The sequence below is a fragment of the Anser brachyrhynchus genome (assembly GCF_964034855.1).
Source record: "Anser brachyrhynchus genome assembly, chromosome: 2".
NCBI classification, from domain to species: Eukaryota; Metazoa; Chordata; class Aves; order Anseriformes; family Anatidae; genus Anser; species Anser brachyrhynchus.
Window position 1 is genome coordinate 35,952,387 of NC_137695.1, and position 16,756 is coordinate 35,969,142.

The 16,756-nt window shown below is 37.0% G+C and overlaps 1 protein-coding gene across 1 annotated transcript in view; it reads right to left on the reverse strand.

Moving 5' to 3' along the window:
- Positions 1 to 16,756, reverse strand: part of SKAP2 (src kinase associated phosphoprotein 2) — a 115,226-nt gene that overhangs the window by 13,292 nt on the left and 85,178 nt on the right. Inside the window, exon 10 of the mRNA XM_080582199.1 lies at positions 4,233 to 4,301. Within this exon, the coding sequence (XP_080438325.1) occupies positions 4,233 to 4,301 (69 nt within the window). The remainder of the gene's footprint in view (positions 1 to 4,232; positions 4,302 to 16,756) is intronic.

The window sequence follows — 16,756 nt, forward strand, 5'->3', positions numbered from 1 at the left end:
CCAAAGTGGAAATCCCTTCTAATACCCATCAGCACAAGTTCCTCTAAATTCTCTAAGCAACTACACAGGCATAAACACCAAGCATAAATACAACTTCAAAGTCTACACATCTAAAGGACAAAACACTTCATAAAATGATTCACAGTGCTTCACAAACACAGAGGTACAACAACAACAACAAAAAAGCTGCAAAAAACTCTGTAAAACACAAGCCCATTCTTTCTTGCTTCAGCCATTCTTTTGGTCAGAGATGACCCTGCCAAATTTAATTTGATTGCATCTGAAGAACTGGTTAAATAAAACTCGGGGACCTATCTGAAGAAATTTGGTACATATATAGTAATGAAATTGTGTGGACCTTCATAAACAAATGAGCTACATGAAAACAGCAGGTAGATTTAGCATGAAGAACTTACGTGCCAATTAGAGTTCAAATGCAAAAGGCATTGATTTGTTGGAATCACTTTGTCACAATCATACTTTATTCCCATGCACTGTGAAATGTGTTGTGCCTTAAAAAAAAAAACATCATGGCATAATTGCTAAACAAAAGTCTGTTGTATTTGGAAGGCGTGGTCATGTAGACCACAAATATGACCAAGATATGACAAAAGAGAATTATTTTTAAAACGTGGAGTAGACGCTACAAGGCAGTTTGTTTTTACCTACCCATTGCTTTTCGTATTAGCAACCACAAGAAATGGCTGAGCGGGATCTTGGGTAGGTTGTTTCTCCAGGAAATAGTTCTTTCATTCCTGGACAGTTATCTGGATGAACAACTATCCAACAGTTTCCAAAACTCTTCTACAAAGAATTCCTCAGGGTTTTCTTCTGCCATCTCTGTTTTTCCAGTAACAGTAATAGGAACAACAGACACTTTTGTCCAATATCCCGATGAAAACACTTTAGAGTTTATTTGACAGATCAAACAGCAATGGCTGCCAGCCTTCCTGATGGTAGGCTCAGAATGCTTATTTGACTGAAAAATACTGGCATCTAACAATGCAGGCTTGAAGAAAGAAAGGTGAACAGTTCAGGTAAAAATCTGATAAGTATACCTCTCAAGCACAGACTTCAAATGTTGTAAATTGTTTAAAACTTAAGAATGCCAATGGATTACTCAAGGAAAAACAAAGCTGTAAGAACATTCTAACAGCCACAATATACAGAAGAAAAAAAATGGAAAAACAGATTAAGAGTCCATATTTTATGAGGTTTCAAGTGTGCTGTCCCACTGCAGCCTAAGCCAATTTAACGGCAGGCTGTCCCTTTCCTGCCCCCTCCCTCATGCCAATTTTGGCACTTGCCATTTCTGAGCACAAACTTGGCAGAAAAACTACACTGACCAAAACAAAATCTGGAATTACAACCTAAGCATGGAAATGCACTACTGAAAAATTAGAATGAATACAGCTGTGCCTGACTTTCATTGATCTTCCATTTTAACAGTGATGGTATCCAAATTAACAAACTGTGCTATGGTAGCGACTTATAGCTACCAGTTCCACACTACCTGCTTGCAGCTTGCTTGCGAATGAAGGAACACACAGGTACATTTTCATTTCACTCCTGTGGTTCAGCACCCAATGTATTAATGTGGTCATTTAGCAGCTTGCAGTTCTTACTCACATTCCTTGACTTTTGATCAGATTCTTCAAAAAGTTTATAGCATCATATTCAACAGTTACTAGTCATGGTCTGGTCTATTTTATGCTATTTAACATTTGAAAGAGGTGAACTGGAAAATTATTGCATATTACTGTGTTCTTTTTTGCAATTGATGTTCTTAACATTTACCATACTGAAAGCTTAGAGATGGAGAGACAGGTAAAGTTTAAAATTAATGCTACCAAAATGACTCTGTCTTATACAAGCGACTTAGACTATTCAACACAAACTCAGTGTTGATCTCAATGCTAAGATGAGACATACCCTGTTAATGAACAAAATTGTTTGTTCTGATGATGTCCTAAACTGTGTCCTAAACTGCACAGAGTGCCTCTAACTACTTATTTGCCCTTTACCCCATATACTAGAAAAAAATATAAAATAAGGGCTAAATAATTGGTAGAGTATTTATTTGGACTTGACCACCAGTCTAGGCCAATCTGTTCAGTATAATCTTTCTGATTTCCTTTCTTCTGTTGTTCCTTAGTTACACAGGCATTTACCCTAAAACAGCACAGAACATGATGCTGACTGAAATAGTCAGCCTCAATGGATAGGTAGCAGTAGCAAAAAAGACATGGTAAGTCCTATTATATAACTGAAACTCTTGCATGCTTTGGTATTTTTAAATAATTATGTCACTAGCAATTAATGTAAAAGCTATCCAGCAGCAACAGTCAACAATCAAGACTGAAAGTTTAAAAGAACTCAAGTCTGAACATTATTTGAAGTAGAGATGGGTTAGGACAAGAAAAGAGTAAAAAATAAGAAAGGGGTTTTGTACTTATTAGGCTGAGCTCACAATTTGCAAAATATCTTCTGTGAATGTATGTGCTATATGTATGGAAAAACATGAAATATTCTTAAATCAGATTAGATATTTATGATGCGATGCCAATCATAGATACGTATGTCAACTCAGCCCTAAAAGTCTAACAAATTTTCAGTGTTAACTGTTTTAAGATCAGTAAAATTATTGCTTGAAATTAATTTGATACTGGGGGGAGAAGAGTTATTGTCCAGGAAATTACTACAAACGCTAGCAAGACAGACAAAGCTATTCTCATGGCAGTTGAAATTTTTCAGAAATGAAGGTGCAAAGGTTTGGATTTCTTAAAACTATGACCATTTAAAACTTCGAGATAATATATTAGTGAAAAAATGCTGTCAGCTTTGTAATTGGATTGACCCCATGCTCGATTATGACAACACACTCTTATAATTACGGTAATGTCTAAATGAGTATTAAATGCTAAGGCTGTAATGAGTCATGCTGTCTTACACATGTTTTTAGCAAAGCACAATGCTAACAGCATTTGATGACTTGGCTCTTGTTTCCTTTCCAAGAAAAGCAACCCAAAACTCTTTGCAGCAACCTGTTCCTGCTTTCCTGTACAGGTCAGGAAATCAGGCCTCTGTTTCCTCTCCACATGTTGCAACAGGAAGAACACTGCACAGCTACTTCCTAAAGGAACTCTTTTTGCCCACCCTTTCCTTGACAGCCCTGAAAGAATGATGTGTATTATGTACGATGGGGGAAGGTGAGCCAGATTGCATGTCAATGCAGGTCACGGTTACAATGCAGCAGATCTCAAAAAGGTGTAAGGTCTGATAAGAAGCAAGTCTTCCCTACTTGCTGTGTCAAATCACCACTAGTTTATCTAAAGGTCTGTGCCCTTGAAGCACATATATATCTTGTTTTTAAGCATAACTGGAAATACATTTCTGTCAAGAAAAGTTGTCTGGTCATGTGACTGGACATGGTGTGTGCAGTTATTTTTCCAGTCCCAGAGATAATTAGCACAAGGGCAGTTTGCCAAGCTAAAGCTGAGAGAATATCCTTCACAGCCTTTCTGGGCATTTGTGTCCTTTTCCAATTTTTATGCTGCTGTCACTGGACTCTGGCATTTCTTAGCCAATTCATTTGCTTTCTGCGGTAATCATATGCAATGAAGATATGCATGGCCAACATTTAAACAGGCTGCAGATCAATTAGTGGTCTTAAGTTTATCTGATTTTTATCAAAGAAGACAGAGCTTTGGGTCGATTGTCAGAGCCTGTGTCAAGTTGACCTTTTCAGAGACGTCTACATTGCCAGTCCCTTGGGCAACTTGTTGTCCCCTGTTAGTCTCTGAATGGCAGAAGTCTGTTCTGCTCAAGCACAAAGTATACACAGATGTCTATATTACATTCTTATAGGTTTGACAGCAACTGCATGTTGTATCTATAAACTGTCCTTTAGCAGTGACACTTCCTCAATGATGATAAGCTAATTTATGCAACTAAATCTCCTTTGTGCAGAAATGAAAGCTAATTGAGTCATTACAAAGTAATTCAGGAAGGAATACCTTGTATAAATTGGCTTACTTTATAAATCCTTCTCAAGTGGTTTTCATGCATCCTAAGTGGTGCTAAGCAGTTTTGCTGCCATCAAATACCCGGGTGAAAAAGACAGCTTTAGAGAGCTACAAAAACATTATTTTAAAACAGCATAGGGAAGAGAGAAAAAAATGAAGGTAAAAATAAAGTACATAAGCAAAATAGAGAAGAAAGATTTTAATTACCTGAAACAGTGGTAACTTTCTCCTGGCTCCATTTTCTTGGCACTTCAGACTTTGGAGGAGTGCTTTCTTCTGCAAAACACATAACTGCAAATGAAATTCTGAAGGGATAACTCAGCTGACAGGAATTACAGCCCACATCAGTCTGAAAGCCACACTCTACACATTTCCAGATCATAAGCCCTGTTTACTATTTTGCATTTGTACAGAAGTTGGAGCGTTGTTATTTCTGTGGTTTCCCCCACCCACCCAAACACTCCAAAAGCTTTCTTTCGAAATCTCAATTGTGAACATCTGTTTCCCTTTGCACTCTGTTCTGAATATGGTAATATAGAGCTGCAGTTCTGCTGTTGTTCAGTCATTCCAAAACAATTAGAATGAGGGTCCTCTTCTGCTATGTACATTTCTTGCCAGGATAAAGAAAAGCAGACTCAGGAGTGAAAACGTACCGAGCCCATACAAGAATTCAGAAGTTCTACGCAGGCGTATGCAGAGAAGGAAGAGGGTATCTGATCTTCAGCACCATCACTGAGATGCACACGAGCTAGTCACCTGCGTGATGGGAACACAGCCACCACAGATGCCACACATTCAGTGCTCCTGCTGACTGAGGCTGAACATGGTTTTAGGCAAACCAGACCGTATCAAATAACGTAGCGCAAGTTTAGAAGAAAAGAGAAAGCCTGGCAGCGATCAGCTCTAAAGCATGCTTTCTGGCTAGCAGGCTTGGAACACTCCAAAAATCCCCACAGGCGATTTCGTAAGATGTGCTCCATACTCCCCATCCCATACAAATGGGGAATTCTCTCATCCCCACACCCTCACACAAGTAAATTCACACTCCAGTCAGCACAGGGACACAAGATCCGCTCTGCACAAGTCAGTCAACAATTTGTTGAGGCAAAAAAGCAAGCAAACTGAGCTCTTTTTCAGTTGTATTCTTTCTGTAGGGTCATAAGAAAGTAGAAACATATTTACCTTGGCCCTTATAGTAAACTACAACTGACAAAGATGCTGCACTGAAGGAAGAAATAGTATATTGATAAATCCACTTCGCAAACGAGAATTGGACTTTTAATATATTTGAACTAGCAGGTGTTGCTACTCATCACATCTCATACTGATATTCATGCTTCTTTTTAAGGCACATGTTTCAGCAACTTATTTTGATAGTTTATTAATGATAGACGAGGTAAAGAACTCACAGCTTTTGAAATGTTCCTTATTGTGCTACTTTTACATAATTTGCCTATCTACTTTGACAAAGAGTGAATTTTATATCAACAGTTCAAAGGATTGTTAGCCTTGTAAAAATTTAATCTACCCGCAAGACTGTTCCTGCAAACATTAAAGTAGATGTTTAAAGCACAAGAATAGACCTGTTGAAATAAGTATGCATAATTGTTTGCTAACCTATATACGCAGTCATACAAATATTACAGTTACATCATGAGATTCACTGTACAAAGAGCTTTGAACTTCTGCCCTGCTAAGACACAGAGTTTTTGCCATCTGGAGAAAAAAAAAAAACACACACAAACACACAATAAAAGTGGGATAATCTGAAGCTGCAGTACAACACAAAACACTCCAAACTGTTTACTGCATTTAAATGTATTCCCCCACTTGGCATACCACTTGTGGCATATTTCCAAGTACACTCATTTGTTTGTTTTAAGCACTTAGAACTGGAGTATAAATGGCACAAATACATCCCTATGTACTGTCCAGAGCACTAGGAGGCACTGTCATTCTATGGCTTCCATACCACAATTACACCACTCACGGGTATTATGATCCCATTGCCAGTCACATTTTCTAGGATGCTCCCTTTTCCCACAGTTTCACCCAACACAGTATCACATATTGATTAAAATAAATGCTGATCTTACACATTAACAAATTTTTAGACCCATATCAATTTCTGTGTTGAATGTATAGTGGATTTTAACTCTATCACTGTCATGGTCATCAGACCAACTTAAACTGAGAAATGGCTTAAGTAGAGGTCAATTCAACTGAAGAAAAAACAGCACAAGAGGTCTGAAAACATTTTCATTATATACTGTTGCATATATATAAATTGCACTGTGGTTTCACGCAAACAGTACATATGCATTCCTCTTCCTGAAAAAACATGCTTAATTACAGGGAAGCAAGAGCTCACCATAACTATATTTGAAGACAAGAAAATGTCTGAACCAAAGTTCTTTGAAAACTGAAAAGGTCCCAAATTCAAACAAAAGCTGTCCACTTTAGCATACCAGTTTGGATCCCAACCATCCCCACTTAAAACACTTTGCTTCACCCTACAGAGTTGTCACAGAGAGGAAAAGCTAGATACCCTTCAAGTGCAACTAGACTGGAAGAGGCACTCCAGAACCGCACTGAACACAGTCCAACTGCTAATGGGCATTCAGTCTATGAGCCAGACTGAAATGACTCCATAGGAAAACTTTTCTGAAACATGCAAGAGCAGACATCAGGTCCTCAACACAAACCTGCACTTTACAAATTGGCTGCAAATGGTCAACACTACTTGCTAATGTAATCATACTCACAGTGCAGTAGATGCAATAAGTTTGGGTTACAGTGGCAAAAGAAAGAACCTACAGTTCTTACTAGCATTTTTTGGTATTATGTCCTGAGGTAACGACTACATGCAGGAGATGTCCTTTAAGTACAGCAGTCTCAGTTACCCAGGGACTTACAACTGTGGTCAGATCCAGCATACTGAAGTTTATCTTGCAACATGGAATACAGTCAAAAGAAGCAGAATTTAAAAAACACAGCAGAAGTCTTGCAGTATTATTAAGATACCACATAAAAGGAATCAAGCAGACCTTTAAAATTATCTGGCACAGAGTTTCTCTTCTTCACACCATCACTGCCACTGCAGTAAGAAAATAATCTTTTCTGCCTTCTCATTATGTCAAAATGAGAGTAATCAACATCAATCTAACTAGAACTTTTCCAGAGCTGCATGTAGATCCAAAGAACAAACATCTGGTCCTTAAGGCACAAGTTATGTTCCATACTCAGAGACCCTAATGGCAACCAACTCCAAAATTCTTGTAGTGACAATGCAACAAGGAACTCGTTATATTTATTAAGTTGTTGTTTTTTTAGTTAGTCCCTGAAAGATGTTCAAAATAAATTATTTATTTTGCAGTCTGAAGAAAGAACAGAAAAATAAACAGCCAGTCATAGATGATTCTATCATCCACATGATTTAAAAAGAGAACAATGAACACTACACTAGCTGAATTTTTGACATGAATCAATAGATTTTTCTTCCAATTTCTTGCTTAAAAGGAAAAAAAAATCAGACCACTTGCATATAAAATGGATTAGAGCTTGGCTCAAGCACTGCATTCCTACACTGGAATGTGGTATCTCCATAATAAATATGCATAAACTTAGCAGTTTCCTCTACCAACACACTCCTTAACCATCTTCGTATACTAGATACTGATTTAATGACATTATTAAATGGTTTTCTACTGTGTTCTAATCTCTGAGACTGACATTGCCATTGTACAGCATTAGTTTATACCTTGGATAATCCCAGCATGTGGGTTAATATATCCTATTCGACACTGTATTAACAGTAAACAAAAACAGCTCAGCTATGCAGCAAAATCTACCAAACCACACAGATGGTTATAAGGTTTTCATTGTGTGGTTTCCATAGCAATCATATTGCAAATCTGGAAGCTTCTTGCAAATAAGCAGCTTGTATTTACATGCCTCTCGGCTGCAGCACGGAACTCTACAACATGTGAAGTTGTTATTCCAATCACATATTGTTATAAAAATCACTGGAAGATGTTTTGATCAGTTAAGATAAAAACCACTGCAATGAAGTAATTTTTCATCAGTTTCATAATGATACAAGCAATCATATGCTTGTAATGTGCATTAATATGTCTTCATGTGAAATTTCACTGTGATGTCAAAAGGTTATGAACACAAAAACATGTCTTGTAAGACAACACCTCCCCCCCCCAACAAAAAAAAAAAAAGCTTGTATTTTTAAATAATCCATTTTAAAGATCATAGTGACTTTACTATTGTACTCAACAGGGATGACAGACGCATGCAAACACAAAGGTGTGTACATGAAGAACTCTGCTGCCACTGAACAGTACACCTCTCTGTATTACTCTGCTTAAGAAAAAAGATATAATAGCTTATTAACACCAAGTGTATTACTCCCCCACACTGCTTTTTTCCCTACCAAATAATGACTGTACGAATGTAAACAAGAAATTTCAAACATGAATAAATGCTTACTTTCAAACATGAATAAATGCTTACTGTGGGAAAGAGCTGAGACCTTTTGTCTCCCAGATTTATAATTTTATGAATTGACTTAACCCTGTAACAGATGGATTATTATCCTAATAAGAAACATAAATCAATCCAGCTATGTAATTTTGAAAAACAGCGAGAACTAGCAACGAACAAGATTTTTGACAAGGAACATTTAAGCAATTCCAAACAAGGAACGATAAGGACACAATTTAAGTATATAAAATCTTTTAGTTTCGTCAAACTGACACCTGCTAGCATTAGTTGTGAGGGCTAGAGACCATCTGGAGTCAAAGGTATAAGAATTAACATCCTCTTCTGCACGGGGCCAGCACACTGCCTCACTTAGCATTCCAGAGGACGATGCTGCCCAGCCTCGGGAGCTGGAGGCATCCGCAGTATTCCCGCTGTATGCACACCTGTACATACCCATACACTAGCTGAGAATTACTGCATTTTTTTTCCAATTGCACTTCTTAACTTAAAAAGGTGCTCTTGTATACTCAAGTAGCCACAGTGCAGGATCTTGGGTGCAGCAGAGAGAGGACAACAGACAACTTTTTTATAATAAATAACAATACACCTTCATCTGACTGTATTAGGGTGCTTGGTTTGGGGATGAAAATGCCTCCAGAAGGGTGACGGAAGTGGGAAACAAGCTGGCTGCTATTTACAGGAGACTCTAAACCTAAAAATTTCTTGGCGTGAGAGAAGAGATGACAGTTCTTACACTGACCCTACTTCTATGGATCAGATAGTTACCAATGGCTCACAGTGAAGCCATATTCCTGCATGATAAGCTTGAGTGAAAAAAAATGATTCCCATAGCAGTGAAGACGGAGACAGAAATGGGCTACACAGACACAGGTTAAACACTGGGACTGTAGAGGAGGTGACATCAAAGTGGAAGTGGAAGCAGAACTTGCATCTGAGGAAATCTTCACCACTGTGCTCAGAAATATCATGGGAAACAGCCAGTATAGAATAGTATTCAAACAGAAAACAGAAACAGATCTCCATATATTTTAAATAAAAGTATTTTGTGTACTGAGCTGCTTTACTTTCAGTTGAGGACAGAACCCACGCCAATTCCCAGCCCTAATTCCTTGCAACACACGTGATCCAAGACTGATTCCAGCACGGACGCAAAAGGTTTCATTCAAATACACTACCAGATAAATAGGACAGGCCTCCAACTGATTCTTTTTGTGCAAGTTTTAATCAGTTATTTGAAAACAACTGTTATTTAAATTCCAGAGTTGGCAAGGTTGAGTACATGCACCACTCTGTACTACCAGTAGGCAGTAACAGAACTTTGTCATTACAACTGATGTTGTACTGACCCCATAATGGCCTCAAATAAATACCACTGGCTGTGTAAGGTGAAGGTAGATTCACAAAATAATTTGGGATAGAAGAGACCTCTGGAAATTGGTAAGTCCAACACCCTGCTCCAACTCTGAAAGTTGGATCAAGTTACTAGGAGACATTTGACTTCTTTTAGTACTCCATAAAACCCTCTGAAAATCTAAGCCATTCAATTGCAGTTTATAAGGATTTGTGTATTTTGATGTCTCGTGTATGAGACAGCTGAAGCTAGTGACTTTACAGAACAGAAATATTCTGTCCAGATTTTGCTAAGACACCAGATGTAAATTTTACTGATTTCCTTGAGGAATCTGGTTTTTTTGTTTGTTTGTTTGTTTTTGTTTTCCTTTTTTTTTGGGGGGGGGGGGTTGTGTGTTTTTTTTTTTCTCAGTTGCACTTCTTGTATCTTAAAAAGGTGCTCTTGTATACCACTATTACTCACAAAGTAGGCTTTGTAATAAACTATATCAGGATAAATGCTGGAGGAAAAGACGGTGAGGAGGAGAGGAAGTGATACCGGAGTCCTGGAATATCACTTCTAGATTTTCTGCAAAACATTCTCTCTCTTTAAACAACCTTCCTGGGACACCAGTCAATGAACCTAAGCATATTTTATGGTTTGGCTTAATCAAAACCAAAAAGCAGATACAACATTTTCTTCTTAAGAAAAGCATTTTGGAGTCATAACATTTGCTACACTGAAGAGTTAAATAAACTAAAAAAATCCCAGTCCCAGTAGGGATAAACACAAAGCACACTTTAGGTTACAATTCCTTAGTCTACTGTAGAAAAATGCTGTTTGAATCATATAACTATTGCCATGAAGAATACTCACAGAGTGCAGTAGTAGAGAGAAATAATCAAATTGAACAATCTGGGGGAGGGATCCCTTTCTAAATACATGTGAAAAAGACACCACATTTCTCCTATATTATCTTATACATACCCATCAATATGAAATATACAATGGCAACAGATTATAAAAACTTTCCTAAAAGCAGGAAGATACTATATTATTACTCACTGACTAGTAGAAAATATTTACTATAATGTTTTAGGGTAAAAAGTATGACGATTAAGTGATAAAAAAACACATCTCTCTCCTTGGAGGAAAAACAGTTGCTCTCACACATGAGAAAAAAAAAATGAGCATTATTGGCAAGGTCATCTACAGTTGCTGCATAATGCAGTGTTACATCTTATTTTTGTCTCAACACAAACAGTTGGATCTTCTCACTCTACTGTAATTTTACAAATTTTTCAGGAAATGTGGGAGCATGCTTTGCTTAACTTACCTTCCCTACTTGTTGAGACCTGAATATATGTTAGTGCCTTCCCTCTTTCTCATTCTCTTTCCTTTCTTCAGTACCAAGTGCCCCAGCCCCCTTGCTTTCCTGTCTGTGCCCCATTCTGCAGTCACAACTGATTTGTATGAAGATTATATCCCCTTCAGAGCCCATAAATTTTGTTCCTTTGCCAAATGCAAAGGTTGTTGGTTAGTATGAGAGCTGCTGTTTCAAGGGCTTCACAAGGCCCTTCAGGCTTTAAGAGCAAAGTATCACAATGGGAGGAAAAGCATGCTCAGTCACCTGAATGACAGAACAGAATATACTCATTAGGACAAGTGAACAATCCACAGAGATACAGGCAATTCCTGGGTTTAATTATGAATATATTAAGATTTCATGAACTCAGCTTCCTGCTTGGAGTGCCTGCTTGAAGCTCCCCTTGCAAATAAGCAACCTTCAGTCATGTTCTGAGTGACAGCTAAATCAACATAGTTGTTCAGTTCCTAGCAATAAATAACTTAAAATCTCGACTAAAAAAGGCAACAAATTCACATTCTCTACACTATCTTTTTCTTCTTAGGCAGATATAGATGCAGAAGAATTAGCAGTTTGCCTGTTTAGGGCTATAGAAGAAGAAATAAAATTAGCTAGGCTGACAGAATTAGGAGGAATAGAAGTACGTAAAATCTCATCTACACCAATAGCAACCTTGGCAGAAGAGGAGGTAGAAAGAAGCAGGAAAAGCAAGAGCACATACTAGGAAAGGCCATGTAGAATGTCTAATTTTGGAATACTAAAATTTCTTTGACAAAATGATCTAATTATTATTAATAAAATTCAATACAAATATGCCAAAGTGCAATGTGCACTGCATAGAATATAAGGGATGAGTTTTGCACTGACCTTTTTATTTCCTCATGAAGAAAGACCTGATAATAGTAATTCTTCTCAAGAGAAAAGATAAAGGTCATCACAAGCAAGTTCAATCGTGGATATACACACAATAATTATAATGAAGAATAAAAGAAATTACACAGAGCCACTTCCAGAAAGTCATTCATTTTTTTCCTGTCTTTACATTCACAGCTACTATGCGTTTACAATTAAATTCATTATTTCAGAAATTTGTTTTCAGAAATCAAGTCTCTTAGAATTGTCTCATCCTATATACTAAGTGAACTGCTCAGAATATATTAAACTCAGAAAACAAAAACATATTTGGTGAACAAACAAGGTTTCATAAGTGACTTCAAAACAGATCCTTACAAATTCATTAATTTTGATTTGGCACTTTTTAAAATGTTATCTCTACTTTTTGATCAAACAATTATATAACTTGCATCCCTGAGCAGAAGGACCTTTGAAGGTAAGGTTTCACAATAGTTTTCAACAACAGCAGTTTTGGCTCCACTTCTAAAAAAAAAATGTACATAAAGCCTCAAATTTGGCCCACAAAATTCAGGCAATAGGCATCTTACCTAAATCCGTACTTAAACATTTAAAGATAAAGTATTTTTAGATACTGCTTTTAGTAGGCCTCAACAACATAAAGGAAAGCTTCTGGGGCTTAATGCTTCTACAGGCTCATCTGATTATTTAGTTAATTAACAAAAAAAAAAACTCTCCCTCCTCTATCCTCCTCCCTCCCCCCCGAAAAAAGTAGTTGCAACTATTGGACAGAACGTAAATTCATACCTCAAAGGGACAAAACAAGTCATGTTGTTGAAGTTGATTCCATGGTTGTCTTGTAGGTTCTCAGGAATGTGCACTAGCGACTGCTTGCCTAAATATGTGTGCATGCACACAAGACCGTTCATATATATAAACACTGTAAAGATTTACGTGAATTCACTGTAACTAAATTAATTTTGTTTGTCCTCTTAACCTGTAATAGCTCTTAGTTATATAAATAGTTTAAGCGTTCAACATGACATTTTATAAACCTTATCAATAAGATGTTTTGCTAAAATAAATGTGGTAGCAATTAAAATCTACATAGAAAATACAAATAGTTCTCTAAATAAATACATCTAGCAATCAAATATTCAATTAACTAATCTATACTGTATAACTTGTTATTTGTTGTATATAACTTGTTATATAACACTTATATACTGTATACTTGTTATTTGACAAGCATATACAGTAGTTATATTTCTCAGGCTTAAATTTATATGATATAGAGAAAAAAGTCTTTAATGTCAAGTAAAGTTTCCTATACTCGTTGATCTGCAGCAAGATTTAAATCTAAAAGCCATTTCTGAAAACTACGTATCCCTAATAGTGACAAATGTGACTTGACATAATATTTACATACATAGAATCATAAAGAAAGCATCTTGTTTAAACCACATAATATCCTTTAATAATCCTCAGGGTTGAAGTGTTCAAATTTATAGTCTGATTCCAGAAATGATTTTACTGAAAAAAAGGACAGAAGACAAGGCATTTCAGCATACTTCGCTGTAGTGAAAGGAAACACAATACAGTTGTTGGCATGTTTCCACAAGAGAAGTCTGGCTCCCAGATGCTTCTCTTGTGACTCCTTTAAAAATGTTCCACCAAGATGTTTTTGCATTCTCTGTGTTGATCATTAACTGCACGTTGACAAAAAAATAAAAAATCAGCAGCCTTCACCCTTTTGGTGCTTTCATGGAAAGTAACAAACATACACCACTGACTCTTTTCACACTGTTCATGGCTCATGCCACCAAATTCAATTACGCCAACTACACTATATTTTTTCTCCAGCTTAAATGATTAAATAAAGCTATGGTAAAACACGCTTGCTATGGTTCACTAGTAAACAAAAATCAGGTTAAATCAAAAGTAAGCAGAAAATTGTATCTGCAACACGGACTGTTTAGACTAACAATATCTGGGGGCAATATTTCCACACTCGTTTCTACCCATGTTAACAAATACTGACCCATTCCACCGTTCTCATATACTAGGCCCAGAGTGGGATCATCAGCTTTGGATGTCTGATCTTACTAGCCCTACACGCACCTCCAAGAGATGAGGGAGGATGGCAGGGATCTGGAAATAGTTCATAAGCAGGAGATAAGTGCACCCTAGGCAGCTCAACATTTTACTGTGGGATTGGCATGCAGATGGTTCTCATGAAAACCAAGAGCCTCCAGAGTCTGAGATTAGTTGAATTCTCTTGCAGAGAGTACTTCAGACTCTCCAGGCCTCATGCCAGAGACATGACACTCCCAGTTGCAGCGTACGAGGAATCATTTGCTAGGTCTAAGCTAGGTGATTTAACCTGGAAACTGGGTCTTATGGTCCTTATGGAAATGACAACAAAATTGTATCCGCCTTTGTTTATTGAATTATCTGACAACACTGCCCAATATTTAGTAACGGAGACACCTCACTTCTTCAGAAATAAATCTGAGACAGGCATGAAAGCAAGTACAGATTCACTTAAAGTATTTTCTGACAATGTAAGAAGAAAGAAGCTCCTTCTGTGCTCTAGAGGCTTTTCTGTAGACAGTGGTTTTGCTTTGAATATAAGAAGAAAACAACTGAAACAAAACTTCCCCTGTGCTAACTGTGTTCTGAACAGGAATATTTTCGTCCTACCTTGCTCTCTAGTCCAAATTTCAATGACTAGCAACAAACTGTCCACAGTCTCTTCTGACTTCCTAAGAGGATGTTCTTTCCTTCACTGCTGAAGATCACCTGTGTATCTGACCCTGCACATCCCTGGAGCATCCCTGTGTCTACTATAGGGCACAGAATACTGCTGCATCTTGCCCTCTGGTCCACCCCACTGACCACTTTTCGTTCCTAGGAGCAACCAACCTGCTTCTTTCAAAGACATGGGACCAGCCCAGGGAGCAGCAGCAGCCAAGACGGACAGGAAGCCTTTTCCTACATTGCCTTCCTTGTATACGTGCAAACTAAACCTGACATCTGTCACAAATGCAGTACCACTGTAACACACAAGCAAAACAGGTACACACACACACAGCCAGCAAGAATAACGAAGATCTGGTTAATTCGTAGTATTTTGTCTTACTTCTCCATTTTAAGGCGAGCGGGAAGTCAAGTAGGTAACAGATACAGAGTACACTGAGACAAAAAACAGAGGTATTTATGCTGATGCCTTTCCAAAGGCTTAAAAATTAAAATTAGATAATTATATCTACAATAACAGAATGAATAAATCGGTCTTTAAAGCCCACCTTGCAGGGTCTTATTTGAGAATCCAGTTGTATAAATTATGGTTCTTTAATAGCTACCTTGTGGAAACCAGAAAAGTGGAGAAGCAATAGCCTGAGGCACCATATAACCTCTGGTTGCTCTTGTTTCTCAAAAGACTCTGCCTAATGGTTTTAATAGCCTGATATGCAGTCATTCATCACAAATTCAAAAAGTAAAGGTTCCTTGATCTATCTATATAGCATTCATCACAGTTATACCCAAGCAGTAGAGCAAGCCCAAATTTTCTATTTTCATAAATATACATAATACAATTGACATTTTACTTTGAACTTGCTAAACTACAGCAATTCCTCAAATTTATGGTTAATAAGCTATCTCACATACAAAGACATTTCTTCTGAAGGCTTTGCATTAGAATTATTTCACTGCTGCTTAATTAGATAAAACCAGTGCTACCAAAGAAAGAACTTCAGGTCCATAACCCATTGAAGACATGCATGCATAAACAAAGCTTTGCTCACGATTAACACAAAGCCAACTGTCAGAAGCACAGTCCGCATCAAAAAAGCTATGATACAAGATCACTTTGTGTGATTTTGTCTTTCCAGGATGACAAGCTTTTCTGAGACAGGATTCTATCTTCTAATAACAAAAAACTTCTGTCACATACTGTTCACATCAGACTGGTTTTCGAGATCAATAGTGTCAAAAGTTGTTTAGCGCTGGTGCATAGAAAATAGTATAAAAATGATTGATCAGTACTTGCAATAAAATAATCTTATTTCAATAAGTAAATTCCTTTCAAAGAAATGTGTGCTAATTAGTTTTTGAAAGACTTCTTTAAATATAAAATTGCATGATTAAAAATACTTCCTTTTTAGATATTATTAACTCAGGCCTTCTAACTTTTAATAAACCAGCTTCAAAACGTCAACAGACAATACATATTTAACAAGCATTCCCAGTTTATTTTTGTTTGGGAATTTTTTTTTTTTGGTCTGATTTAGTACTTCTGATTTGTTTTATACTCTGAAATACAGAAATAAAATTCAGCCTTTGATAACCTACGACTTTGATAAGCACAGCCTTTGTAACATGAATTCCTTAACTTATTATTATAGTTGATCACAACTCAGGAAGGATATTACTGTTTTCACTGCTTGTAAACTTGGAAACCTGTCTTGCATGCATTTCAACAAGAGGAGAATAAATACCAAAACGTAATAGCACATATTTGCCATTTAGTGTAGATACGGCTTTCAACTACTTTGAATTTCATAGCTGACCATGATTCTTTCCACCACTACAAAACTGGAATATAGAAGATGCAATCTCAAATTCTGAAAACATAGGCTTAGAATGAGCAATGTATCTGAGTTA